This window comes from Pelodiscus sinensis, chromosome 19, assembly GCF_049634645.1.
Source record: "Pelodiscus sinensis isolate JC-2024 chromosome 19, ASM4963464v1, whole genome shotgun sequence".
NCBI classification, from domain to species: domain Eukaryota; kingdom Metazoa; phylum Chordata; order Testudines; family Trionychidae; genus Pelodiscus; species Pelodiscus sinensis.
Window position 1 is genome coordinate 20,273,837 of NC_134729.1, and position 23,719 is coordinate 20,297,555.

General features: G+C 57.1%; 1 protein-coding gene across 3 annotated transcripts in view; it reads right to left on the bottom strand.

Moving 5' to 3' along the window:
* The window catches only part of PIK3R2 (phosphoinositide-3-kinase regulatory subunit 2), a 35,502-nt gene that overhangs the window by 8,988 nt on the left and 2,795 nt on the right, over nucleotides 1-23,719 (bottom strand). For 2 of the 3 annotated variants that reach the window (XM_075902924.1, XM_075902925.1), the window contains exons 2-13: nucleotides 13,835-14,565; nucleotides 7,647-7,739; nucleotides 6,946-7,008; nucleotides 5,766-5,897; nucleotides 4,507-4,708; nucleotides 3,837-3,922; nucleotides 3,308-3,413; nucleotides 2,984-3,082; nucleotides 2,294-2,474; nucleotides 1,493-1,618; nucleotides 780-922; nucleotides 264-440 (exon numbers count right to left, since the gene is read on the bottom strand). In XM_075902924.1, the coding sequence (XP_075759039.1) occupies nucleotides 264-440; nucleotides 780-922; nucleotides 1,493-1,618; nucleotides 2,294-2,474; nucleotides 2,984-3,082; nucleotides 3,308-3,413; nucleotides 3,837-3,922; nucleotides 4,507-4,708; nucleotides 5,766-5,897; nucleotides 6,946-7,008; nucleotides 7,647-7,739; nucleotides 13,835-14,174 (1,748 nt within the window). In that variant the 5' untranslated portion in view covers nucleotides 14,175-14,565. The remainder of the gene's footprint in view (nucleotides 1-263; nucleotides 441-779; nucleotides 923-1,492; nucleotides 1,619-2,293; nucleotides 2,475-2,983; nucleotides 3,083-3,307; nucleotides 3,414-3,836; nucleotides 3,923-4,506; nucleotides 4,709-5,765; nucleotides 5,898-6,945; nucleotides 7,009-7,646; nucleotides 7,740-13,834; nucleotides 14,566-23,719) is intronic. The other variant, XM_075902926.1, reaches the window with a different exon arrangement.

The window sequence follows — 23,719 nt, forward strand, 5'->3', positions numbered from 1 at the left end:
TCCTCCAAACCCTGCGTCTCTGCTTCCCCTGAAGTGGGGCTATGTAAGTGCAAAGGGGAAAAGCCGCCAGAGCTCTGGTAGCGCAGCCAGCCTGGGAAAGAACCAGCCAGTGTGGGCAGCGGACGGTTGTCAAATGACAGCTCTAAACCATCGGCCCCGGTTTGATAGTACGGCCGAGGGCCCCAGACACCTGGCAGCCCCAGGGGCTGTTTCTTCCACCACTCCCAGCCCAGAGCTGGCGTCAGGCAGGCAGCAGCACGTACACCAGGTACTGGTCCCGGAGCTTGCGCAGCTGCATCAGGTCCGGCTTGAGGCTGTTCATGCGCTTGTCGATCTCCCGGTTCTCCGCGGCCTGTTTCTTCAGGTCCTGCTCCAGCTTCGTCTTGCTGTCGTGAATCTCCGTGATGCGGGACTTGAGCTTCTCCGAGTTCATCAGGATCCTGGGAGGGGGGAGGGCACAGGCGTTACCTGGGTCAGATGTGCTGGGGAGAGGAGCCGGGGCCCAAATGCTGGAGCCAAAGGGGAGCCGGAGCTGGTCAGCGGACAGGGAAGGGGGGAAAAAGGGGGAGCAGCTGGACGGCGGAGGGGGAAGGACCGGGGGGCAGTGGGAGCATGGCAGGGATGCCGAGTGACTAAGGAAAATCATGGAAGCAGTTTGGAAAGGAGCTAGCCCAGCTCTAGGGCAGGCCCTGTCTGCCCCCAGGCACCTGAGCACCCACAGAGGGGGTGGAGCGTGGCCTGAGGCCCGTGTCCCTGGCCGCGCCAGGCCGGGCCCTCACCGCTGCACCTCCTTCTCGTTGCCCTCCCGCCGGAAGCGCTCGATGTACTCCTTGCTGCACCTCTCCTGCGTCTGGCACTGCTCCTCGAAGATCTTGATGGTTTCGTTGAAGGCCTCGATCGCCGTCCTTTTCATCTGCAGCTCCTGTGGGGAGGGGACACCCCCGAGTGAGAGCCCAGCCTAGCCCCCCCAGCAATGCCCCATTATCCCCAACACACCTGTCTCCCCAGCCATGGTCTGATCCCAAGCCTGGCCCTCCTGCTGCACCTCAGCCCCTAGCCTCTTGGCAAGGCACCCCACACACCTTTCCCAGCAAGCGGGGGATCCACCCCCCAGCGTGGCTTTCCCTGGGCCCTGTCGTCTACCGAGCAGGCCGAGCCAGCCAGAACTCAGGCCTCGCTGGCAGCCGGGAGCCATCCAGGGTATTACATCCCTGGGCTGGCTGGAGTGCCAGGGAGAACCACAGTGGGGAGGGGGCATGGATGGCCCCAGAGGTGCGGGGGGATACCTGTGAGGGGGAACTGGAGGGGGAGCCCCGCAGTATAAGGAGGTAGGAAGAGACACCTTGCAGTAACTGCAAGGGGGCCGGGGGATACTTACGAGGGGATGGGGGCCCCACGGTACCTGCAAGGAGGTGGGGGGTGCCCGCGAAGGGGTGGGGAGGGAGACCCAGCAGTACCCGCGAGGGGGTGGGGAAGGGAGGCCCGGGGGTACCTGCAGGGTGCGCGTATACTCCTCGTACAGCAGGTCGTACTCCCGGCTCTTGTCCTGGTACTGCTGGTGATAGACCTTCAGCTGCTCCCCCACCGCCTCCACGCTGTCCTCCTTCACCACCTGGTCCTGCGGCACAGAGGGGCCCCGGGCGAGTCAGACCCGGACACGCGGGGGGGGCTGACAGCTGTGGTCTTACTGCAGGGCGTGGGGCCCCCCCAGTCCTTCCTCCTCTGCCTGCCCAGGAGCAAAAGGGCAGGCGGGGGAAGGAGATGGGGTGGGGAGGGGCCTGGGGCAGAGCCAGGATTAGGGAGAGCCCAGGAAGGAGACACAGCAGGACACTGTGGGGCCCTGTGCCGGTCAGTGAGAGGCACCCGTGGGCAGCCCCTGAGTGTGAGGTCTCCCTGCTCATGCCCCTCACCAGCCTGGCCCAGCCCTCCACCGACTGGCATCCCTGCGGGGACATGGGCCTGGCAGGCCCTGCTCTCACTCGGGGGATGGTTCGGGCAGCCCCAGCTCACCCACCCTGGCGGCGACACAAGGCTCAGGCTGGAGCCGAGCTCCCCTCGCGGGCTCCCTGGCCACGGGGCGCCCCCGGGCGGCCATGCCTTACGCTCTCCAGGGAGGCGGGAGGATCTGCTGCCGACTCAGCCTGGGACGTGTGATCCAGCGCGGCCCTGGGCCTTGCCACAGGGCTGCGTGCTCACATGGATGGCGCTCGGCATGGGCAGCGGGCCCGGGGCAGCTCCTTCCTGTCAGCGCTTGGCAGCCTGCAGGGAGACCCCCCCGGCGCCCCGGCCTGACCTGCTGGTACTTGGAGACGGGGTAGAGCAGCTTGCTGTCCAGCTTGGCGTTGTACTGGGCCAGCGACTCGTGCCGGTAATGGTGAATGAGCTCCACCACGGAGCCGAAGGTCAGGGGCTCCGAGAAGCCGTACTTCCCCTCCCGGTGGAAGATCTTGATCAGCTTGTTGTTCCCGCCTTTCCTGCGGGGCGGGAGCAGGGAGCGTGCTTGGCGCCAGGCGGAGAGCGCTCGGGATGCCCCTTGGAGCGGGGGGGAGGCCCCGCTGGGCTGCCACCTGCCCCCGGGCTCCAGCCACGGCTGCCTCCACACACGGTGTGGGGCTCAGAGCACCCAGCACTAGCCTGGCAGATGGGTATCCCCTCAGTCCGGCACCGCGGAGTGACGTGGGCTGTGCACAGAGCAAGGACCCCCCCCCATCCCTGGGGGAGCTGGCGGGGGGGGGCGGGGGGCGCTGCCTGCAGTCCTGCCTCTGCTCAGGGGCTCCGAGCACCACGAGGCCAGGGACACGTGGGGCTCAGAGCCAGGGCTAGGCTGGGGGCAGAGAAACACCAGAGAGACAGCGGCCCGGGAAGCTCCTCAGGCCAGGTGCCCGCAGCGGGCAGGGCCTGGCCAGCCAGCCGGCTCTCCCTGGGCCTACGGCTAGCGGCCGTGCTGCCCCAGCCCAGGCGGAAGCGGCTGAGGGGCGCTTACCTCAGCGTGAGCGTGTACTCCCCCTGGATCTTACTGGAGGCGTCGCGGACCAGGAAGGTGCCATCCGGGGTGTCGCGCAGCTTCTCGTTCACCTCCTCCCTGGGGAGGGGACAGGGTGCGAGTGGTCACAGCTGCCAGGGCGCCCCCCCCCCCAGTACCCACCGCCACCCATGGGGGCCTGCAGGGTAGGGATTAGCCAGCCTCGACCCAGCCCATCCCCAAAGGGGGGGCCCCCAGCGGTCAGGTTGTAAGGGCCCCCCCGGGTTGCCACGGCTACCCAGGGGGTATAAGGGCCCAGGGGATGCCACGCGAAGAGCTTGGTACCTGGAAATGTCGCCCCAGTACCATTCTGCTTCCTGCAGGGGGGTGCTGCTCCCGTTGGCCAGGCTGGCTGCACCGGGCTTTGGCTTCAACGGCTTCGGAGGCAGAGCTGCAAGGCAGCCAGGCGAACGCTGGAGCAGGGCCGTGCAGGGACCCCGCCCCGGCCTGCGTCTGCTCACTCCCCGCCCCGGCTCTGTGCCACCCGCCCTGCCCCGGCGCGGCTCCCCAGGGGTGCAGAGCTGCATTGGCGCTGGGGGGGGCCAAAGGCTCCGGCCAGAGAGCCTCGAAGCAGCACCCTCCGGACACAGCCCAGCGCTTGGGAGATCGGCTCCGTGCCCATCCCAACTCGGGCCTCTCCAATGTGGCTCCCAGAAGGGGCTGGTTTCGTGGGTGCCCCATGTGGTGCCCGATCCGTGGCAGGGGCTGAAGGGAACGAGCCGAACACCCAGCCCTGACAGGGGGTGCAACAGCCCCGCCCTTCCCACACCATCTGGACGAACCCCAGGGGGCGGCAGCTGGTGGGGCTCGGTACCTGGCGGCGCTCGTTCCGGCTCCGAGTCCTTCGCCTGCAGAAGTGTCTCTAGGAAGAGCCCTGAGAAGTTGGGGCCCAGCTCTGCACTGCAGGGAGACAGGGACCGGAAATCAGCAGCCGGGAGAGATGCCAACAGGGGCAGGGAGGAGGCACCGCGGCAGGTGCTGAGCTGGGGTGTGGGGGTGAGCAGTGCTCTGTGGCATGGTATCCAGTCAGCCTGTAACCCCGGGGGGCGAGGGGCTTCATTCTACTGCCCCCAACTCCCAACGCCTGACCTACAGCTGGCAAAGGTGCAAGCTCCTGGACAGACGAACGGACAGGCAGACAGACGCGGGGTCTGCCCCACTTTCTAGCCCTGTCTCCGCCCGGCCTGCGGCCCCAGCTCTCCACTCTGGGGGCACGCGAGCGCTCTGCTGTGAGGTGGAGCTGCCAGAGGCGGTGGGCAGGGAGCTAGTGGCTGGCACAGTTTGGGGTTTGCACCCCCTTGCTCACAGCCCCACTGGAGAGGAGCGGCAGGTAAATCAGGGTCTCTCTTTGCAGGAGGCAGCATGGTCTGGGTGTGATGTGACAAGGTCCGGGGTCCCTTGCCAGGCAGGGGGTCGGGTACAGGGCTCCCCTGGGGAAGGGCACCGCCGGCTGCATCTTGCTCTCAACCCCCCAGCCCACATACCTGGCGCCAGGCAGCCGGAGCAGCAGAGGACCGAAGATCTCGCCCAGGGCCTGAGGGTGGAGGCCGTTGCTCTCTGCCTGCTGAGACACCTTCCCCAGGTGGCGGAGCAGGAACTGCAGGGTGAGCAGGTTCTGGGGAGGCACCGCAGGAGACTCCAGCACCAGCAGCAGCTGCTTCCGGCAGTTCTCAGGCTGCGGGATCTCTGGAGAAGCAAGACACAGGCTGGAAGGGCAGGGGCCGGGCCTGCCTTCCTCTCCACAGCACCTGGTGCAGGCGGGCTGCACTGGATTCACCTGCCTCCAGTGCACCAGCATTAACAAGAACCCCCTAGGGCCCACCCAAGGGGATGACAACCATCGAACACTAGAACTGGAAGGGACCTCAAGAGGTCGAGTCCAGTCCCCTGCCCTCATGGCAGGACCAAGCACCGTCTAGATCACCCCTGACAGGTGTCTGTCTAACCTGCTCTTAAATATCTCCAGGGATGGAGATTCCACAACCTCCCTAGGCAATTCATTCCAGTGTTTGACCACCCTGACAGGAAGTTTTTCCTAATGTCCAACCTAAACTTCCCTCGCTGCAGTTTCAGCACATTGCTTCTTGTTCTATCCTCAGAGGCCGAGGAGAACAAGTTTTCTCCCTCCTCCTTGTAACACTCTTTTAGGTACTTGAAAACTGCTCTCATGTCCCCTCTCAATCTTCTCTTTTCCAAACTAAACAAGCCCAGTTCTTTCAGTCTTCCCTCATAGGTCATGTTCTCTAGACCTTTAATCATTCTTGTTGCTCTTCGCTGGACTTTCTCCAAATCTTCCTTGAAATGTGGTGCCCAGAACTGGACACAATACTCCAATTGAGGCCTAATCATTGCTGAGTAGAGCGGAAGAAGGACTTCTCGTGTCTTGCTCACAACACTCCTGTTCATGCCGCCCAGAATCACGTTTGCTTTTTGTGCAACAGTGTCACTCAGGTTTAACGTGTCGTCCACTATGACCCCTAGGTCCCTTTCTGTAGGACTCCTTCCTAGACAGTCACTTCCCATTCTGTATGTGTGAAACGGATTGTTCCTCCCTAAGTGGAGCACTTTGCATTTGTCCTGATTAAACTTCATCCTGCTGACCTCAGACCATTTCTCCAGTTTGTCCAGATCACTTTGAATTATGACCCATCCTCCAGAGCAGTTGCAAACCCTTCCAGCTTGTCCCCCACTCAAGTCCCGCCCAGTAGCTTCCTCCTCTCCCTCCCTGATGTGCAGCCCTTACCCTGCAGGATACGCAAGATCTCGCCATGCACAGACGCCGGGACCACGGGAGCAGGCAGATCCTGCAGGAAGCCCCGCAGCGCCTCGCCCAGGGAATGTACGTCGAACGGCTCCACGTCGCCCAGCACCCAATCTGCACAGAGCAAACAGACCCTTCCAGCAAGCGCTCGTTGGCCAGCTCAGATTTGATGGGAGCACCCCAAGTTTCCCCACCGCAGGACTTGGAGGCACAAGAGGCCCCAGAATCCATCGCAGCAGCTGCCGCTGGGGCACAGCAAGGAGGTGGCACGTTGGGGTGGGTGTGTCTGTCGGAGGGCAGAGCTGCCAAGGACGGACGCGTTCTCTGTTCCCATTCCCGGCAAACAGGCCTCACTTGGTGACAGACTGCACCCCCGCCGTGACAAGAGCCCTGCCAATGCCACAAAGCCCGGTACAAGCCCCCTGGCTCAAGCGCCTGCTGCCCCGGTGCTGGGGAGCAGGTGCGGCAGGCCGGAGACTCCCTGCCCCTGTTAGTTTAGGACCTTTGCATTTTCAGGCCTCTACACAAGGAGGAGGATCAGGCAGCCCTGGGGTAACACAGCAGCAGCGACTCCCAGCTGGGTGCCCAGTCTGGAAGCGGGCAGGGAACCAAGCTCCCTGGAACCCGGCCTCCGAGGGCCCAACGAGATCAGCTGCATGTGCCGGTTTGCTCCCTTCCTGCACCATGAGCCTGGAACGCCGGTGAGATGGCTGAGCTGAACCCGGGCTTACGAGTGGTTTGGGACAGCCCGGCATGGAGGAAGCCGCATTTAGCCCTTGGCCCGGGCAGCGTGGGAGCACAGCAATCCACATGGAGGTGGCTGGGGAGGGGACAGGGCCGGCGACCCTCAGCGGGGAGCAGAAGATCCCAGAGGAGCTAGCTGGTGACATCTGCTCCACGCCCAGCAGCCGAAGAGCAGAACTCAAGTCCCTAGCACAGCGGCTCCTCCTCCTGCCAAGCTGCAGGGAAATGCCACCGCCTCCAACGCCACACGGGCTGGCTTCCCTTCCGTGCAACTACTCCAGCACAGCCAGGAGACGGCAGCTGGCTGAGGAGAGAAGAGGAGCCGGGCCTGGATTTCGTTCCTGCTGGCGCTGTCACATCCACTCATCTCCTCCATCTGACCCGTCTCGCCTCCCCTCCGAAGAGAACTGGTTCTTACCAGTCTTCAGCGCTTGCCTCAGCTCCGAACCAGACGTCCTGTACAGCATCTCGCTGTCTAGGCCTGTGGGAAGTGCAGGGCGGCTTGGTTAGCTTTGTGGAGAGAGGCAGCCCCAATCTCTGAAGTTATTAACCCAACTCCGCTCCCGCCCCGGGAGCGCCAACCCCATCCCAGGCTCACCAGCCACGTCCCGGGAGTTCAGGCCTTCCGGGGCACATCAGCTGGACCAGGGCTAACCCGTTTCAGACCAGGCCGTTTTAACTGACTCTAGAGACAGAGCTTGCTGGTTTCCTCGAGGGGACAGCACAATCCAGCGCGTCCCTGACCACTAGGCAACACAGCCTCCCCACAGCCAGTCACACGCCCAGTCCGGAACTAGCATACGATTCCGACGCCTCCCTGGGCCAGACAGCCCAGCTGCTGCCGATCCGGGTCGCTGCCGGGACTTGCTGCGTACAGCTGGGCGCACGGTCCACGGCGAGTACAGCTGGGCCGACAGGGCACAGACTACCCCAGGCCCTGCCAGGCTGCCGGAGCGTCCGGCCTCACGGCTCCCGGCAACCTGCCAGGAATCCCCAGCACAGTGCAGCCAAGCCTGCCAGCGGCTCAGCCGTGCCCAGAGAGAGCCTGGCAGAGGTGTTCACGGCGCCGGCCGCCCCCTTGCTCCCTCTCCTCAGGACGCCAATCCCCTGTCCTCTTACCTTTCTTCTCAATAGCATCCACCAGCCTCAGCAGGAGCGGGGGGGCCATTTCAGGAGGGGTGAACTGCTCTGCCAGATCCGGGAGGAGCCCCCCTGATGGAGACAGCCAGGGAGAGCGGTGTGGTTAGCGCCCGGGTAGCACCCGACGGGGCCGCAAAGGGCTAATTCAGACTGCATGGCTTGCTCCCTACCCACCGTGCGGGCAGGGTGGGCCCACAGCCAGGCTGCCCCCCAACCACTCGGGAGGGGCGAGCCCCAAGCTCCAGCACCCAGCCGGCAGCTGGGTGCCCTGGGGTAAACTCTTGAGACAGGGACGGTCCCATCCTGCCCGTCCAAGGCCCGGCACAACGAAGCTCCGGCTGGCCTCATGCTAGCTGTGAGCCAGGGACCTGAGAGGGGCCCCGCTGGCAGATAGACCCGAAGGTGGCTGGGGGAAGGATGGCAGGGAGGGCCCCTGAAAGGGGGTGGTGGTCTTTCACTTTCCACTCTGGACAGGCTAACATCACCTGCCCCCGTGGAGTGTCTTAGGAAAAGGGGGAGGAGAGGAGAAAGGGGCCCCACGGAGCCAGAAATCCCCCAGCCTTTTCCGGGCTGAGGGCAAGGCTACAAAAATCTTTGGCCAGCAGGGATACCCGTGCCCGAAGCTCAGGCGTGTCGGAAGCCGCGGCAAGGCCCGTCCGTGCCCCGCCACGGGACTGGACCGGACACAGCGCTGAGAGAAACCAGCCCCCACCGTGGCCCACGGAGCTGCTGCCCGGCGTGTGCCACGACCCTGGGCGCACGGGTGGGACGTTTTAAACTGGCAAAACGATTCAGTGGCAGGAAGGCGGCGGGGGGGGAGGGGAAACCCTTTCCCCTGCCCTACTGCACTCCTCAGAGACACCCCAGGGCGAAGAATTAACCCAGTCCCAGCCAAGCGGGGGGAGACCCGTGAACTCCTGCCCCAGCCAGGCACAGGAAGGGTTAACGCAGCATCCAAGCCTTGTGGGCCCCAGATCTAGGCCTGGCTCTGGCTGCTAGGGGCTTGGCAGGGCGGGTGGGGAGCTGCGGGGAGGGGGGAACTGGCTGTGGAGAGCCAGGGTTAATCCGGAGAGCCAGAGAGAGAAATCATGTCAGCACATTCCTGCCCTTGGCTGCTTGTTAAACATGGAAACTGGCCCTTTGCCTCCTCCAGCGCCACGGTAACGGAGCAGCTCCTCAGCCCTCCCTGCAGAGATGTGGGCCCAGCTCCCCCCAGCGCTGGACGCATCAGGCCAGGACCCCCAACTGCAGAGCCCAGGGGACTGCGCCACACACCAAGGCTTGAAACCTAACGGGGCGAGCTAGTCTGCGCAGGCGTTTTCTCGCCCGGCTTCCTCTCTCTGCTACAGGCTCAGGCTGCATCCGGCCCTCACGCCGCTTCGCGTCTGCCTGTCCCTCACAGGAGTCTGCCTCCACACCCGTGCTGAGCACGCGCGCCGGACATGCCGGTCCCGCGCCCAGTGTTCCCTGTAAGCTGAGCGCTCAGGCGGCCACCCAGGAGAGGAGCAGAGAGCCCACAGCTTGTGTATGTGCTGGTGGTGCACATCCACACATGCCTCGGTGCACACCACAAACTTTATTCCACCAGTGGATTAAAAAATTTTTTAGAGGGAACCCCTCTGGCTCCTCAGTCGTGAATCCAAGAAACTGGGAGAGTTAGACTCAAGAGAAAGCTGGATTCTGCATGGTGTAACCCACCCTCCTGGCCAGGGTCCCTGGCAGTCCTAGGCAAGCTTCTGTGTTCTGGGCAGGAATGCCAAGCTATGCCATTAGAGTGCTGTCTAGGCAAGCTGAGCCCTCAGCTCATGCGCGATGCAGGGAGAACCAGCAACTCGCCACACATGGGAATAGGGATGTCAACGAGTAGGCGACTGGTTCTGGAACCCACAAGAGGAGAGGCTATTTTTGATTTAGTCCTAAGTGGAGTGCAGGATCTGGTCCAAGCGGTAAATATAACTGGACTGCTTGGAAAGAGTGACCAAAATGTAATAAAATTTAACATCCCTGTGGTGGGAAAAACACCTCAGCAGCCCAACACTGTGGTATTTAATTTCAGAAAGGGGAACTACACAAAACTGAGGAAGTTAGTTAACCCGAAATTAAAAGGTACAGCGACAAAAGTAAAATCTCTGCAAGCTGCATGGAAACTTTTCAAAGACACCTGTAATACAGGGCCAACTTAAATGCATACCCCAAACTTAAAAAACAAAACAAAACAAACACACAGTAAGAGAGCCAAAAAAGGACCACTGTGGCTTACCAACAAAGTAAAAGAAGCAGTGATAGACAAAAAGACATCTTTTAAAAAGTGGAAGTCAAATCCTAGTGAGGCTAATAGAAAGGAGCATCAGCTTGGTCAAATTAAGTATAAAAACATAATAAGAAAAGCCAAAAAGGAGTTTGAAGAACAGCTAGCCAAAAACTCAAAAGTAACACCAAAATATTTTTAAGTACGTAAGCAGTAGGAAGCAGGCTACAGAATCAGGGAACGAACAAGATGCTAAAGGAGCACTCAGAGATGATAAAGCCATATCGGAGAAGCTAAATGAACTATTTATTCAGTCTTCATGGCTGAGGATATTGGGGAGATTCCCAAACCTGAGCCATTCTTTTTAGGTAACAAATCTGAGGAACTGTCCCAGATTGAGGTGTCATTAGATAAGGTTTTGGAACAAATAGATAAACTTAACAGTAACAAGTCACTGGGACCAGATGGAATTCACCCAAGAGTTCTGAAGGAACTCAAATGGGATACTGTGGAACTATTAACTGTGCTTTGTAACCTGTCCTTTAAATCAGCTTCCATACCTAATGACTGGAAGATAGCGAACGTGAGGCCAATATTTTAAAAAGACTCTAGAGGTGATCCGGGCAATTACAGACTGGTAAGTCTAACCTCGGTACCAGGCAAATTAGTTGAAACTATAGTAAAGAATAAAATTGTCACATAGATGAATATAATTTGTTGGGGAAAGTCAACGTGGTTTCTGTAAAGGGAAATCATGCCTTACTAATCTACTAGAGTTCTTTGAGGGGTCAACAAACATGTGGACAAGGGGGAGCCAGTGGATATAGTGTACTTAGATTTCCAGAAAGCCTTTGACAAGATCCCTCACCAAAGGCTCTTAAATAAAGTAAGTTGTCATGGGATAAGAGGGAAGGGCCTTTCATGGACTGTTAAATGGTTAGAAGACAAGAAACAAAGGTCAGTTTTCAGAGTAGAGAGAGGTAATTAGTGGGGTCCCCAAAGGGTCTATCCTGGGACCAATCCTATTCAACATATTTATAAAGGATCTAGAGAAAGGGGTCAACAGGGAGGTGGCAAATTTTGCAGGTGATACCAAGCTGCTCAAGATAGTTAAGACCAAAGCAGATGGTGAAGAGCTTCAAAAAGATCTCACCAAACTAAGTGCTTGGGCAACAAAATGGCAAATTAAATGTAATGTTGATAAATGTAAAGTAATGCACATTAGAAAAAATAATCCCAACTATACATACAATATGCTGCAGACTAATTTCGCTACAACTACGCAAGACAGAGATCTTGGAATCATAGTGGATAGTTCTCTGAAAACATCCACTCAGTGTGCAGCAGCAGTCAAAAAAGCATATTGACTGTTAGGAATCATTATAAAAGGGATAGAGAATAAGACAGAAAATCACTTATTGCCCCTATCTATAACCATGGTACGCCCACATCTTGAATACTTGGTACAGATGTGGTCGCCTCATCTCAAAAAAGATATCTTGGCATTGCAAAAGGTTTGGAAAAGGGCAATCAAAATGATTAGGGGTTTGGAACGGGTCCCATATGAAGAGAGTTAAAAAAAGACTTGGACTTTTCGGCTTAGAAAAGAGGAGACTAAGGGGGGAGATGCTAGAGGTCTATAAAATCATGACTGGTGTGGAAGAAGTGAACAAGGAAAAGTTAAAAGTTTACTTATTCCCACAATATAAGAACTAGGGGTCACCAAATGAAATTAATAAGCAGCAGGTTTAAAACAAACAAAAGGAAGTTTTTCTTCACTCAGGGCACAGTCAACTTGTGGAACTCCTTGCCAGAGGATGTGGTGAAGGCTAGGACTTTAACAGGGTTCAAAACTGAGCTAGACAGATTCATGGAGGTTAGGTCCATCAATGTCTATTAGTCAGGATGGGTAGGAAAAGCGTCCCTAGCCTCTGTCTGAAAATGGGTGACAGGAGAGGGATCACATGAGAACTACCTGCGGTGTGCCCTCCCTTGGGAGCATCCAGTATTTTTTTGGCATGTGAGAAGGGTTAAGATGTGCACACGACCACAGACTTGGGTGTTCCAGGCAACTGTTCCTTTTATCGCATAAATGTCGGGAACTTGTCCCATGCCACGGCCAGCTTCTCCAAAGGGAGGCAGCATGGGTCTGACACCCTTGGGAGAAAGCACCCACGTCCCATGACCACCCGGAGCAGCACTCATGGAGGAGGGACCCAACCCTCAGCAAGTCGCGCCGATGTGAAGAAACCGTCTTGCTCAGATCCTGCCCAGTGCGTTAGCTGGGCTGGTAGGCCCTCGGCATCCTCACAACAACCATGGGAGGAGAGGCCATGACTGGCGTTTGTGCAGCCTGTTCTTCAACCTCGGGTGAGGGGGATCCCACCATGCCCCCTTGGGAGCCTGCACCAGAGTGAAACGCCCCCGTACGAAAGTTTTCCTAACGTTTAACCTAAACCTCCCTTGCTGAATATTAAGCCCATGGATGTGGAGAACGGATCAACCGCCGTCCTTTTCGAGCAGCCCTTCACAAGGCTATCAGGGCCGCCCAGAGATTTCCATTCTCTAGACTGGCCACAGTCCATGTTTTTTAACCCTCTCGCGCAGGTTTCCTAACCCTTTTTCCCATGCTTGTCACTCTCCTCTGGGCTCGCTCCAATCTGTGCACATCTTTCCTAACGTGTGGTGCCCGGCACCAGACGCCGTGCTCAGCTGGGGCTTCGCCGGTGCTGAACAGAGATCGGCAAGTTTAACACAAACCAAAGGAAGTATTTCCTCACACAGCGTGCAGTCAACCTGTGGAACTCCTCGCCAGAGGATGTGGTGAAGTCCAAGATTATAACAGGGTTCAAAAAAAGAGCTAGGACATGTCCATCAATGGCTATTAGCCAGCATGGGCAGGAATGGTGTCCCTAGCCTCTGTTTGTCAGAAGCTGGGAAGAGGCGAGGAGATGGACCACTTGATGATTACCTGTTCTGTTCACTCCTTCTGGGGCATCTAGTATCAGCCACCGTCGGCAGGATACTGGGCTAGCTAGACCTTTGGCCGTTCTTATGTACCAGTAAAACGCCCTCCCCTGCCCTTGGGTAGCTACAGAACAGCATGGTCAGCATATATAGCCTTGCACGCCAGAGTATGGGTACACTATTCATGCCCCAAGTGTGCCATGTGACACAGCACTGAATGGGAAACCTGGCAAGTCGCTCAGTGGCTCTAGGGGCTGGTGGCTGCATCGCGCTGAGTAACTGGGAGTAACACGCTGCGGCTGCCCAAGTTCAATCCCAGCTATGTGCTAGAACGGCCGAACTCCCCGGAGGCAAAGGCTGATGACCGGCTGGGCAGCCTGGTATTTAGCACCTGCACGAAGCCCAGGCTGGTGCACAGAGGTGCACCGTAGCAGGCAGGAGATGCGGGCCTGGCAGCACAGATACGGAGCGCACTTCCCTGGGGTGGAAATCCATCCCAGGACCTGCATCCCCCTGGCTGCCCTGAGATTAGAGGCCCTGGGGGGAGGGAAAAGGCTTATGTGATGCATACCCAGCCTGTGCATGGAGCTGAGCCGCAGTGCCAGGTGGGGGACCCCAGCCTGCACCTCCCCAGAGCTGGGGATTTTATCAGTAATGCTCTGTGCTATCAGCACCTCCCTTGCAGAGCGGATTAACCTCCAGCAGCCCTGGAAAGCACAGCCTCAGGCCGCTACGAGGGGGCGGGGAAGGGGGTTGAGCACATGAGAGGCTGAGGGCCTACCAGTCAAGCTGGGCCTGGAATCCAGGAGTCCTGACCTCCCGCCAGGTGCTCTAACCACTAGGGAGCCCCACCAGGGAGTTCCATTCTCCACCCCGCTGCTTCCCAGGGCCAGGCGGAGGGAGAGAAGCCGTACTTCCTTATAGCCCTCCCCCGCCCCGGGGAAAGGCTTACCTTGCTCCGGCGCCTCCCGCATGCGGGACGTACTGACCCCCGGAGTAGCCGGCAAGGGTCTCTGCACCCTGGGTCTGTGGGAAGGGAGGTTGATTTTCACGGGCCCAACGTATTCCACGTAGGTGCCGGGGAAATCCCCTTTCTGCCTGGTCCGTTCATTGGTGCCCAGGATCCACCCGATCTGGTGGGGCGTCTGCTCGTCTCCCTCCTTGAAGCCCAGGGTCTGCAGGGTCCCTTTGCTCACCACCAGGATATCCCCGGGCAGCAGGTCAATGTCCTCCTCACGCTCTTTGCGGTACGGGTAGAGCGCGCGGTACTGGAAGCCCTCGGTGCTGCCCATCTTCTCTGCCGCACGGGGCCGCTGGAGCCGGGGCCAGCTGCTCGGGACCAGTGAGGGGGAGGGGACAGCTGGGCTCAGGCGCTGCTCTCCCCCTGCACCATGCTGTGTGCGTTCAACGGCTAAGGACGGCCCCGTGCACGCTCACGCTCCCGCGCGCCGAAGGGCAGCCCCTTTTCCGTAACTTAAAGCCACGATTCAGCCAAATGATGGAGCAGAGGGAGAAGGCGACGAACATAATCCAGCACTCCTGTCCGGGCATGCGCCAAAAAAGGGGGCAGCTCAGGGCTCCGCAGTCCTAGGAGGGGGCCGGCGTTTCAGGGTCCGCAGGGCGAGGGGGCAGCGGGTTGCCAGCCAAGCATGGTGTGGACTGCCACTTCTCTCCTCCCAGAGCCTGGAAAGGGGAAGAAAGATGGTCTGTTAGCTCAAGGCCAAATGTTCCAGAGCTGGGGCCTTCCTGGCATACTCCCACCATCCCTCCAGGCTAATCACTCCGGTAAAACTAACTCCACCCACTAGGCAATCAAGCCCCTTTACTTGGATGTTCCTTGGATTCAGAGCACAGGATCCCTAAACTGCAAAAGCAAGAGAGGCTCAGTGCAAAATCGCCCTGCGGTCTGGGACTTACAACACACACGGTAACGCGAGATCCCACCACAAAGGGCGGCGGGTGCGTATGTGTGGAAGGAGGCGGCTACCCAGCAACTAGGACCCTTTCTTGAACTCGCATCCATGTTTCCCGGCACAAGCTAAAGGGAGCGAACTGGCTTTCAAGAGGTGTCCGTGGGTCTATGCTGAGCTCACACACGTTTCACAAAATTGGCCTTAAGCCAATTGCCACATGTGTGTTTGAACAACGCTGACAGGATCCACGTGGTCTCAGGAGCTGGAGTTGGCCTATAACCCCCGGAAATGCTTGCCCTGGTGACCAGACGCGCTGTGGCAGGGACCAGGGCAAATGGGCAGCAGCCAGCAGCACCCCCATAGCTGAAGTACATTTAGCCTTTTAATAAGCGTGCTCCACAAGGTCGGTTGGGCCCCTCCGCTGCTGAGGTTTTCCTGAGGTTAGCAAATTCAAAAGGCAGAAGACCCCCGTTACGGCCCATCCATCCCTCCTGCTAGTTCTCCACTCCTCTGGCTGCTTTGTGTCCTGTATCCCAAGTGACAGAGCTCCCTGACTTCCCTGGAGACGTGACTGCCGGGCCTGGCCCAGCTCCCATGCAGGAAGACTCGGTGTCCAGTAGGGATGTAATAGTGTAGTTGATTAACCGATAAGCAAAAGCTTATACGTTAACGCTATCGACTACATGCATTTCCCTACCCAGTACATTTTTTAGCAGCCTGGCTCAGTCCTGGCTCACGCTGGGTCCAGGACCTATCCCACTGGGGCTCTGCGTTTAAAGCATATTAGGAGCCAGGCAGGCAGGCAGCCTGGCTCAGTTCCAGCTCTCGTCAGGTCTGGGAGCTCAGCCCCCACCTCCTCTGGACAGGGGCTGCTGCTTCTGTATCAGAGGCAGCAGCCCGGGGCAACAGGCAGATGGTTCGTGAGGGGAGCTGGTTTTAAAACTGGCTCCCCCTCACGGGCCAGCTCTCTGCCTGGCACCCTGTACTGCTGCCTCGGATTCAGAGGCAGCAGCACGGAGCAGCAGAGGGCTCCTCGGGACTGAGGCCAGAGCGCACTGGCTGCCGCCCCCGGGGACTATAGAATAGTCGAGTAACCGATAAGAATTAATGAGGTTACTTGACTATTCAATTAACCGATATTTAACATCCCTAGCGACAAGTCGAAACTCCCTGCTCACCCTTCTGCTGCTGCCGCAATGCCAGAGAGCAGATCCAGGTGAGGTCACAGCGTGTGCAGCAAACACACAAGGACAATCCGTGACCCACACAGCTCTCCCACAACAGCCTTTCCCCCAGCGGTGTTCACACTCCTCAGGTGTGTATCCCCATCGCTGTTCTTATTTAGCTCCTCCAGGCCCCGGTCTCTGCCGGGTTTCCAGAGTTTACTGGCCCTCTGACCAGGACAAGGGCACCTGCCATGTTCTCTGTGCAGACGTGCACTAGCGGGGAGGCCGGACACGGGAGGTGTGCGGCACGGCTACAGCGCTGGCTTCGGATATGCAGGGCCGGTCTCTTATCATCCCATCTCCACACCCCATTTTCCCTTCACCGGACCCGGCACAGAGCCCTGACCCTGCCTGGCCCCCCAGGCGCTCAGACAGCACACGGGCATCCCCCTGTCTCCATGGAGTCAAGCTGGCAGCTTTCTGAGCAGCCCTTCTAAAGGTCACAGGAACCCGCCCGTTCTCCAGCAAGCCTCCGATTAGCCCCCAGCATGAACCCAGCTAACAAAAGCTGGGGATATTTTTAGGACTAAATAAATGCTGCAGCAATGGAGGCACCAGGAAGCTCCTGCCCGTTAGGAAAAAAACAAAACAAAAAGCTGTGAATTTCTAGTTATTTGCCCTGTGAGGAAGCCCTGTGTTTTGTAGCACTGACGGGAGGAGGGGGGTGAAGAGACGGAGATTGGTCTGTCTGGGGCTGCCACGGCCCCCCGCTGAGCCGGGGGGAGCACTCAGGGACCTGCAAAGAATGACGTGATAACAACAACAGGTCTTGTCGGGTGTCGAGCTCCTGGTAAGAGCACGAGGCTCATTCTGGACCTATGAGGGACCCCCTGGGGTCCAGTCAGACCCCACTGCTGGCAGCCCCATGCCCACCCCGACCACTTCTCCTTCGGGGCTCGCTCACACATGGGGTTTGTCCAGCTTCCCCAAGACGGCTCATCCCAGCTGCAGCCATGTGACCACAAGGGCACCCCAGGGACCTGGTGTCACTGGGGTGGGCGGGTGTTTACTAGCGATGTGAACACCAGTGGGCGCCTCTCCTGGAGAGCCGGCTGCTGCTTCTGTATCCGTCACCTGGTAAACCCTCAGCACACAGCTCCCCCCATCTCCTCGCAAGGGGGGCAAGGCAAATCGCAACACATCCTTGCATTGAGCAGTCCTTTTCCAAACGAGGGGGCCTTCTAATTGGCTTAGAGGGCCAGCCTCAGCCAAACCACAGAATGTCACAGGACCAACACCCCTTGCCACTGGCTCTGCCTTTGCCCACCTGCGTTTAATTCCCATCATCAGCTCCTTGCCATGGGCATAGCACAAAGTGTGGTCCACGGACCATTACTGGTCGGGCTCCCTTCCCTGCTACTGGGGAGAACCCTGAGCCTTGCAGGCCGGATCCGGCTCGGGGGGGGGGGGGGGGGGGGGGAGCAGGAAGGGGCTCTATACGCTGCTGCTGCGCCCTCCCCGCCAGCTGGGGAAATAGCAGAGCGGTTTCCTGCACAACTGGAGGCTTTCCCCGCTGCTCCCATTGGTCAGAATCACAGCCAATGGGAGCAGCAGGGGCGGCGCCTGGGAGAGCGGGAGGCACGGAGCCAGGTAAGCGCCTCCATCCCCAGACTCCGCCCCTCCAGTGGCAGCAAGTGCCCCAGCAATGGCGGGGAGGGGGGGCAGGGGGAGTCTGAGCAGCACTGTGCAGCTGCCTCAAGCCAGGAAGGGCGCAGGCTGCCAAGGAATGAACCAGTTAACCCCCTGCCGTGGAGAGCAAGTCCCAGGAGAAAGCCCGCCATTCTGCTCCAGAAGAGGCGCACTGGGGTTAGCGCCTCTCCAGCTAAAAGGGGAACAGGGCATCTACCACATCTGCGAGAACAATCCGATTTAATGAGCTGCAGCAAGGAGCCTCTCCGGAGAGAAGATCCAACCGCTCCAGGAGGGCACGGGGTGGGGGGTGCCGATAACCAGACAACTCTACTCTGATGTCTTCCCCTCAGCCTGGCGTCTGCTCTTCCACTGTGGGGCCCCCCACGCAGCCGCAAACACACACAGGCGGGGAGAGACAAGTTCCACAGGGCCGCCGACAATCATGCATTCATTCAAACGCACAGGGCTACCGCTCAACTGAATTCAGAGAGAGGCTAAAGCAACCCCATACCAGCCAGCTGGCTCAGCCAAACCCAGCTTTTTGTGCAGGGGCGGGGGGGAAGGGAGCACGTAAAACCCGTTCAAAGCACAGAAGTCTGCATCCCCAGCATCTGCATCCTGTCCTCTCCAGAGGAGACGGTTGTTCTACATCCCGCTGCCAATCCGGGCAAGTAACTGTGCGTGCGCAGTGACAACCGCAGCTCAGGAAACCTCCGTGCCCAATGGAAAGCAGATGACAGATTCTGTGCTAAGGGATGCGGCTCATGCGCCAAATCCCATAAATACAGGTTTGGAGGGAGCCAGACGCTCCAACGCTTTGGAGAGTGCCAGAACAGGGCAATCAGCCAGGGACTCAGGCCACGCTCACGCCTGGGCATGCAGGTGCTTCAACATTGGGGAAAGATAGTGATTTCCCTCCCCCTCCCCTCGGATACTGTGAATTCACTTAGCTCCCCCACAAAACCCACAGCCCCTAGAATCCCCCACTGACTTACGGGGCCCCATAAACCCTCAGGGTGGCCTTGTGAACAGGACAGGCAATCAAGAGGCGCATTCTCAGCTTCTGGCAAACTCCCCACCACTAGATAAAGCAAACATGTGGATTTTGTTATTTAAATTCAGTTTTTATTTAAACCGTTTTTTTTAACTAAACCTTTTAAATTTGAAACTATGAAAACCGACACAAAGGCCAAAACTTCCTGTAATCTAAAATCTTTTAAACAAAAACCCAGTCCTGCAGACAGGAACCCTCCCCCTGGCTCGAAGAGCGCAGCTTTTTTGATTATAGACAGAACGGCAGGAAAACTAAGCTAGGAGGAGAGGCAGATACGGTGGAAGGCAGGGAGAGGGTCCAGAGTGACCGAGACAAATTGGAGGATTGGGCCAAAAAATCTGATGAGGTTCAACAAGGACAAATGCAGGGTCCCGCACTTGGGATGGAAGAATCCCAAGTATTGTTACAGGCTGGGGACTGACTGGCTAAGTAGCAGTTCAGCAGAAAAGGACCTGGGGATTCCAGTGGATGAGAAGCTGGATATGAGTCAACAGGATGCCCTTTTAGCCAAGAAGGCTAACGACATATTAGGGTGCATTAGGAGGAGCATTGCCAGCAGATCTAGGGAAGCTGTTATTCCCCTTTATTCAGCACTGGTGAGGCCACAACTGGAGTATTACGTCCAGTCCTGGGTCCCCCACTATAGAAAGGATGTGGATGTATTGGAGAGGGACCAGCAGAGGGAAACCAAAATGATGAGGGGGCTGGAGCACGTGACCTACGAGGAGAGGCTGAGGGATTTGGGCTTATTTAGTCTGCAGAAGAGAAGAGCGAGGGGGGATTTGAGAGAAGCCTTCAACTTCCTGAAGGGGGGTTCCAAAGAGGATGGAGAGGGGCTGTTCTCGGTAGTGACAGACGGCAGAACAAGGGGCAATGGTCTCAGGTTGCAGTGGTGGAGGACTAGGCTGGATATTAGGAAAAACTAGGAGGGTGGGGAAGCACTGGGATGGGTTCCCTAGGAAGGGGGTGGAATCTCCATCCCTAGAGGTTTCAGTTGGGTTTGGTCCTGCCTTGGGTAGGGGGCTGGACTTGATGACCTCCTGAGGTCTCTTCCAGCCCTGGGCTTCTATGAAAACCTGTAGCTCAGCTCAAGCCAGATATTATAAACATGTCCTGTGCTGCAGTACGTGTCTCTGCCACAGCACGAACGCTGGGATTTCTCTCGTCCCTTAGGGAGCGCCCCCTTTTGTGGTGCAGAAAAGCTTTTGCACCTCTACTCCCTAGGGAGTCAGGTTCGCTAGCAAGGGCCCTGAGAGCATTTTCTTCATTGGACTAGTTCCTTGAAAGCTGTGAAACCAAATGGGAGCGGAAGCACAGAAGAGCTTTTTCCCACTTCCCTCCAATCTAGGACTGAAAACGAACTCAATCAGAGCGCTTGAAGGTCACGGGGCCACGCTGTCAAAGGTCGTTAGGCACCGAACGACGCGGATGGGATTTTGGAAAATTACACCAGGCACCTTGTAACTCCCATGGCTACACAATCAATAACCGTCTCAACGATAACATGCCGAACAGCACAGTGCACCCGCCTCCCTCCTTCCCCAAGTGCTGGCTCACAAGTGCACCACTCACAAGGCACCACCTCTGGCAGCAGCTAGGTTTCCCTGGGAGGTTTCCCATCCAAGTCCCAAACAGGCATAACCCTACTGAGCTTGAGATTCAAGGCACTCGCAGAATGGAAGGATGGGGGCAGGTTCTAGGGAAGTCTTGCTGGAAAGAGCCCACTCATAGGAGTGTTTGAGCAAGAGATGAGAGGAGGGCAGACAAGGTAAAAAACTCTGGGAGGGGCAGAGCACAAAGGAAGGGCAGACGTGTGTAGAAGTGAGAAGTATTTCCTTGGGGAATATCCATATAGTTCAGCAAGAGATGGAATAAAATGACTGGCTCCCACCACAGACAAGTGGGAACCAAAAGGCAAAAAGTGTTTGAAGCTCTCCAGTTTCTTGGCAGGTGATAGTCATGACCCTCCCAGCATGCTGGAGGCCTCCTTACTGCTCCGTGACATGAAATATATCCAGGTCCAGGATTACTGGCCTTCACACTGCCAAGCACCACAAAGGATCTCTTTCTTTGGAGGCCTCTGTTGTGTGTGGGCTGCAGTCATGCTCTCCTGCCTGGTTCCACATAATCTCTCGCCGAGTCTTACAGCGGTATGCGCTTCACTCAGCAATTCAGGTTTTTAAACTCAGTTTAGCGGCTCCAACAAAAGCCTACAGGGGAACTGGGTTTGAACGCAAGTGAGGAACACACCTTTCATCGGCAACGATGACATAGCCGGGTTCAGGAAGCATGGGGTGGATGTCTCCTCCTGTCCGTGACTATTACTCTATGTGCGCGTAAAGGAGACGTTCCTTCCTGCCCGAACTTTTGTAGTGTTAACGAAGACACCTTTGGCTTTGTGACTGAAACCGTCGAAGCCACGGGGCATCTGAGATGTTTGGAAGGGAATAAAAGAAACAACGGGCCGAATACAACAACAGTCCCATGGCTCAGTTAGCCCTTCATTTGGATCCCAGAGTAGCCAGATTAAATCACCTCCATTTTCGAAGTTTTTTCTTCGCATGTTTGGTTTTCTGGAAGCACTAATTTCAGAATAGAACGCTAACTGAATTTTCGACATATCATTCGCCACTCACAAATGACTCCAAAGACAATAAGAAAAGTATTCAGAAAGCTGGGAATAACATTCTGTTCCCTGAAAGATGAGGAATTATGCCCAAGTTCACCGAGTTGAGGGAGCAAGTCTGACTCGGAGTTCATTGTTTGTATCTCCCTTCACTCAATTCGCAGCAGCTCCAGATTCTCTTTCAGGAATCATCGGAGCCTCCAATATGATAAATATTTTCCACTGGAAGCACGCATCAATTCCTTGATTGATGCACGGAGCAACCTCCTTGCATCCCACTTGATTTCGGGCTTCTCTCTCAACCCAGAGTTTCTGGTCCAAAGACAGTCAGCTGAGAGAGGAAGGGGATTCCCCCCCCCCGTTCTAAGAGCAAAGTTGATTAATGTTCCGAGTTCAAAATGGGAGGTTTGGAGTAATTGCCCTCAAGTGCCCAAGGTGCAAGTAAGGAGAGCTGGAGATACAGTGACAGCTACTTTGAGTCATGTAGCAGAACCTGAGAAACAAGCCCAAGAGGTCAAAGTACAAAGATTATCGCTGAAGAAATCCAACTGCCACCTGGCCTGTCCCACATACTAGAGATGCTAGTGACTGCAATGAGGGCTAACACAGTCTGAAGGATGGACCAGCACCACTTTATCCTCTCATGTTAAACTGGGAGGGGTGGGGGAGGAGCAGGAAAATGATTTTGGCTGTATTTACTCAGCTGCCTTCGTTCTCTGCTCCTGCAGCCCGAGTCGCAGAGTGCATTTCCTGGTGGTACTGAGAACTGCTCTAAAAAGAAAAGAAATAACGCTGGGGAGCAGAGGAGGTCGCTCTTCCATTCCTGTCACTAGAAAGGTCCCAGGGAGACATTGTCAGCATGAATGGCCATATTATTTCAGGGTCCTCACCAGTGTTCCCGAGGGGTGGCCACCCAGGAGAGATTCAAATGCCACCCAGCTGCTTAGCAGAGTGCCCACAGCCGGAAGCATGCATTCCTATGGGTGGTGCACTTCAGTGCATGCCTTGGTGCACATAACAAAATTTATTCTGCACACGGGTGGAAAAAATTAGAGGGAACACAGGTCCTCACACCTTCTCATTCTCGGACAGCAACAGAAGGACTTTGACTGCCCAGACCCCATGCACTGCCACAGGATGTTACTCCCCATCTCAACGTTAAATACCAGACTTGAGAGGCAGTGGAGACGGAATAAAGTTCCTTCCAAAGAGATTGACAAGTGTTCCTGTGATCTGAGGGATGAACCTGCAAAATGTATTGTAAACAGGTCTGTCCCTGTCTTTTACAAGGCAGATAGATACGGTGGCTAGATTGGGAATTCGGGGAGTTACACAGGGAAGAGGGTTGAGTGGATTAAGAATAAGAGAAATCCCTGCATTTCTCATCCCTTCAGATCAAATCTTCCAGCTGCGTGAGTTTAAGACATGTGCCTCAGTAGCCCTCCTTATCAAAGCAATAAATTCCCTCCACCAATTCCCTGAGTCCAGCTTTCATTTTACAGAATCATTTCACGCCAGCACAGACAAAATGGCCCAGCTGCTAACACAAACAGAGGAGGAAGAGAGGCGCCCCCTTCCCAGCCCAGCAGTTATTCCCGTTTCTAACCGTTCAACTTTCCAAACAGACGTGAGCAGACACCAAGCCAGGCAAGTCGTTAAGACGAGAGAGGCCACGGCTGCCGCTGACAAGCTAACGCAGGGGTGGGGGACCTTTTTCGGATCAGGGGCCACTCACCCACAGAAAAGTCAGTCGGGGAGAAGCAGGAGGAAAAAAAAACCCCTCACTGAGAAGTAGAAAGACACTCCTCACATTCCCCTTGCTCACCAGAGCCTAGGGTGGGCCAGGCCTAACAGATTTTGTGCACTACAGCCCCCGGGGGCTGGAACACCAGGGTGGGCTCCCCAATGCTGGGGTAGGGCTGAGCCATGGGGGCTGGATCCAGGCAAGCTGAGGGCCACATCCGGTCCCCGGGCCTGAGGTTCCCCACCCCTGAGCTAAAGAAAGAGGCTTTCTGCCTGGAGACCCTCCCCTCCCCTCTAAACAACATGTGAATTCCTATCTTGGGGCTCCACCGTTCCGCCCTCCCACGTCCCATTCGCAGGCGGCTGCAGGATCGTGCCTGACACCACGGGCTAAATGCAGCCTCGAGGGACGTCAGGCAGAGCTGCAAGCTGCAGTGTGCATGGCGAGGCTGCTAGGATCCCCCCCGAACGAGGCCTCTACAGACAGACGTCACTGCCTGCTCTACCATCCTCCTCTCTAAAGCCACAAGGGCTGTGCCAAGTCCCCATCACGCTCCTTTGCTTGTAGATAGATCCCCCCGAACGCTAACCCGTCGCCTCTTGGGACCCGAAGCCCCAGTGGGGTTTCTCTCTGTTAAGAGCT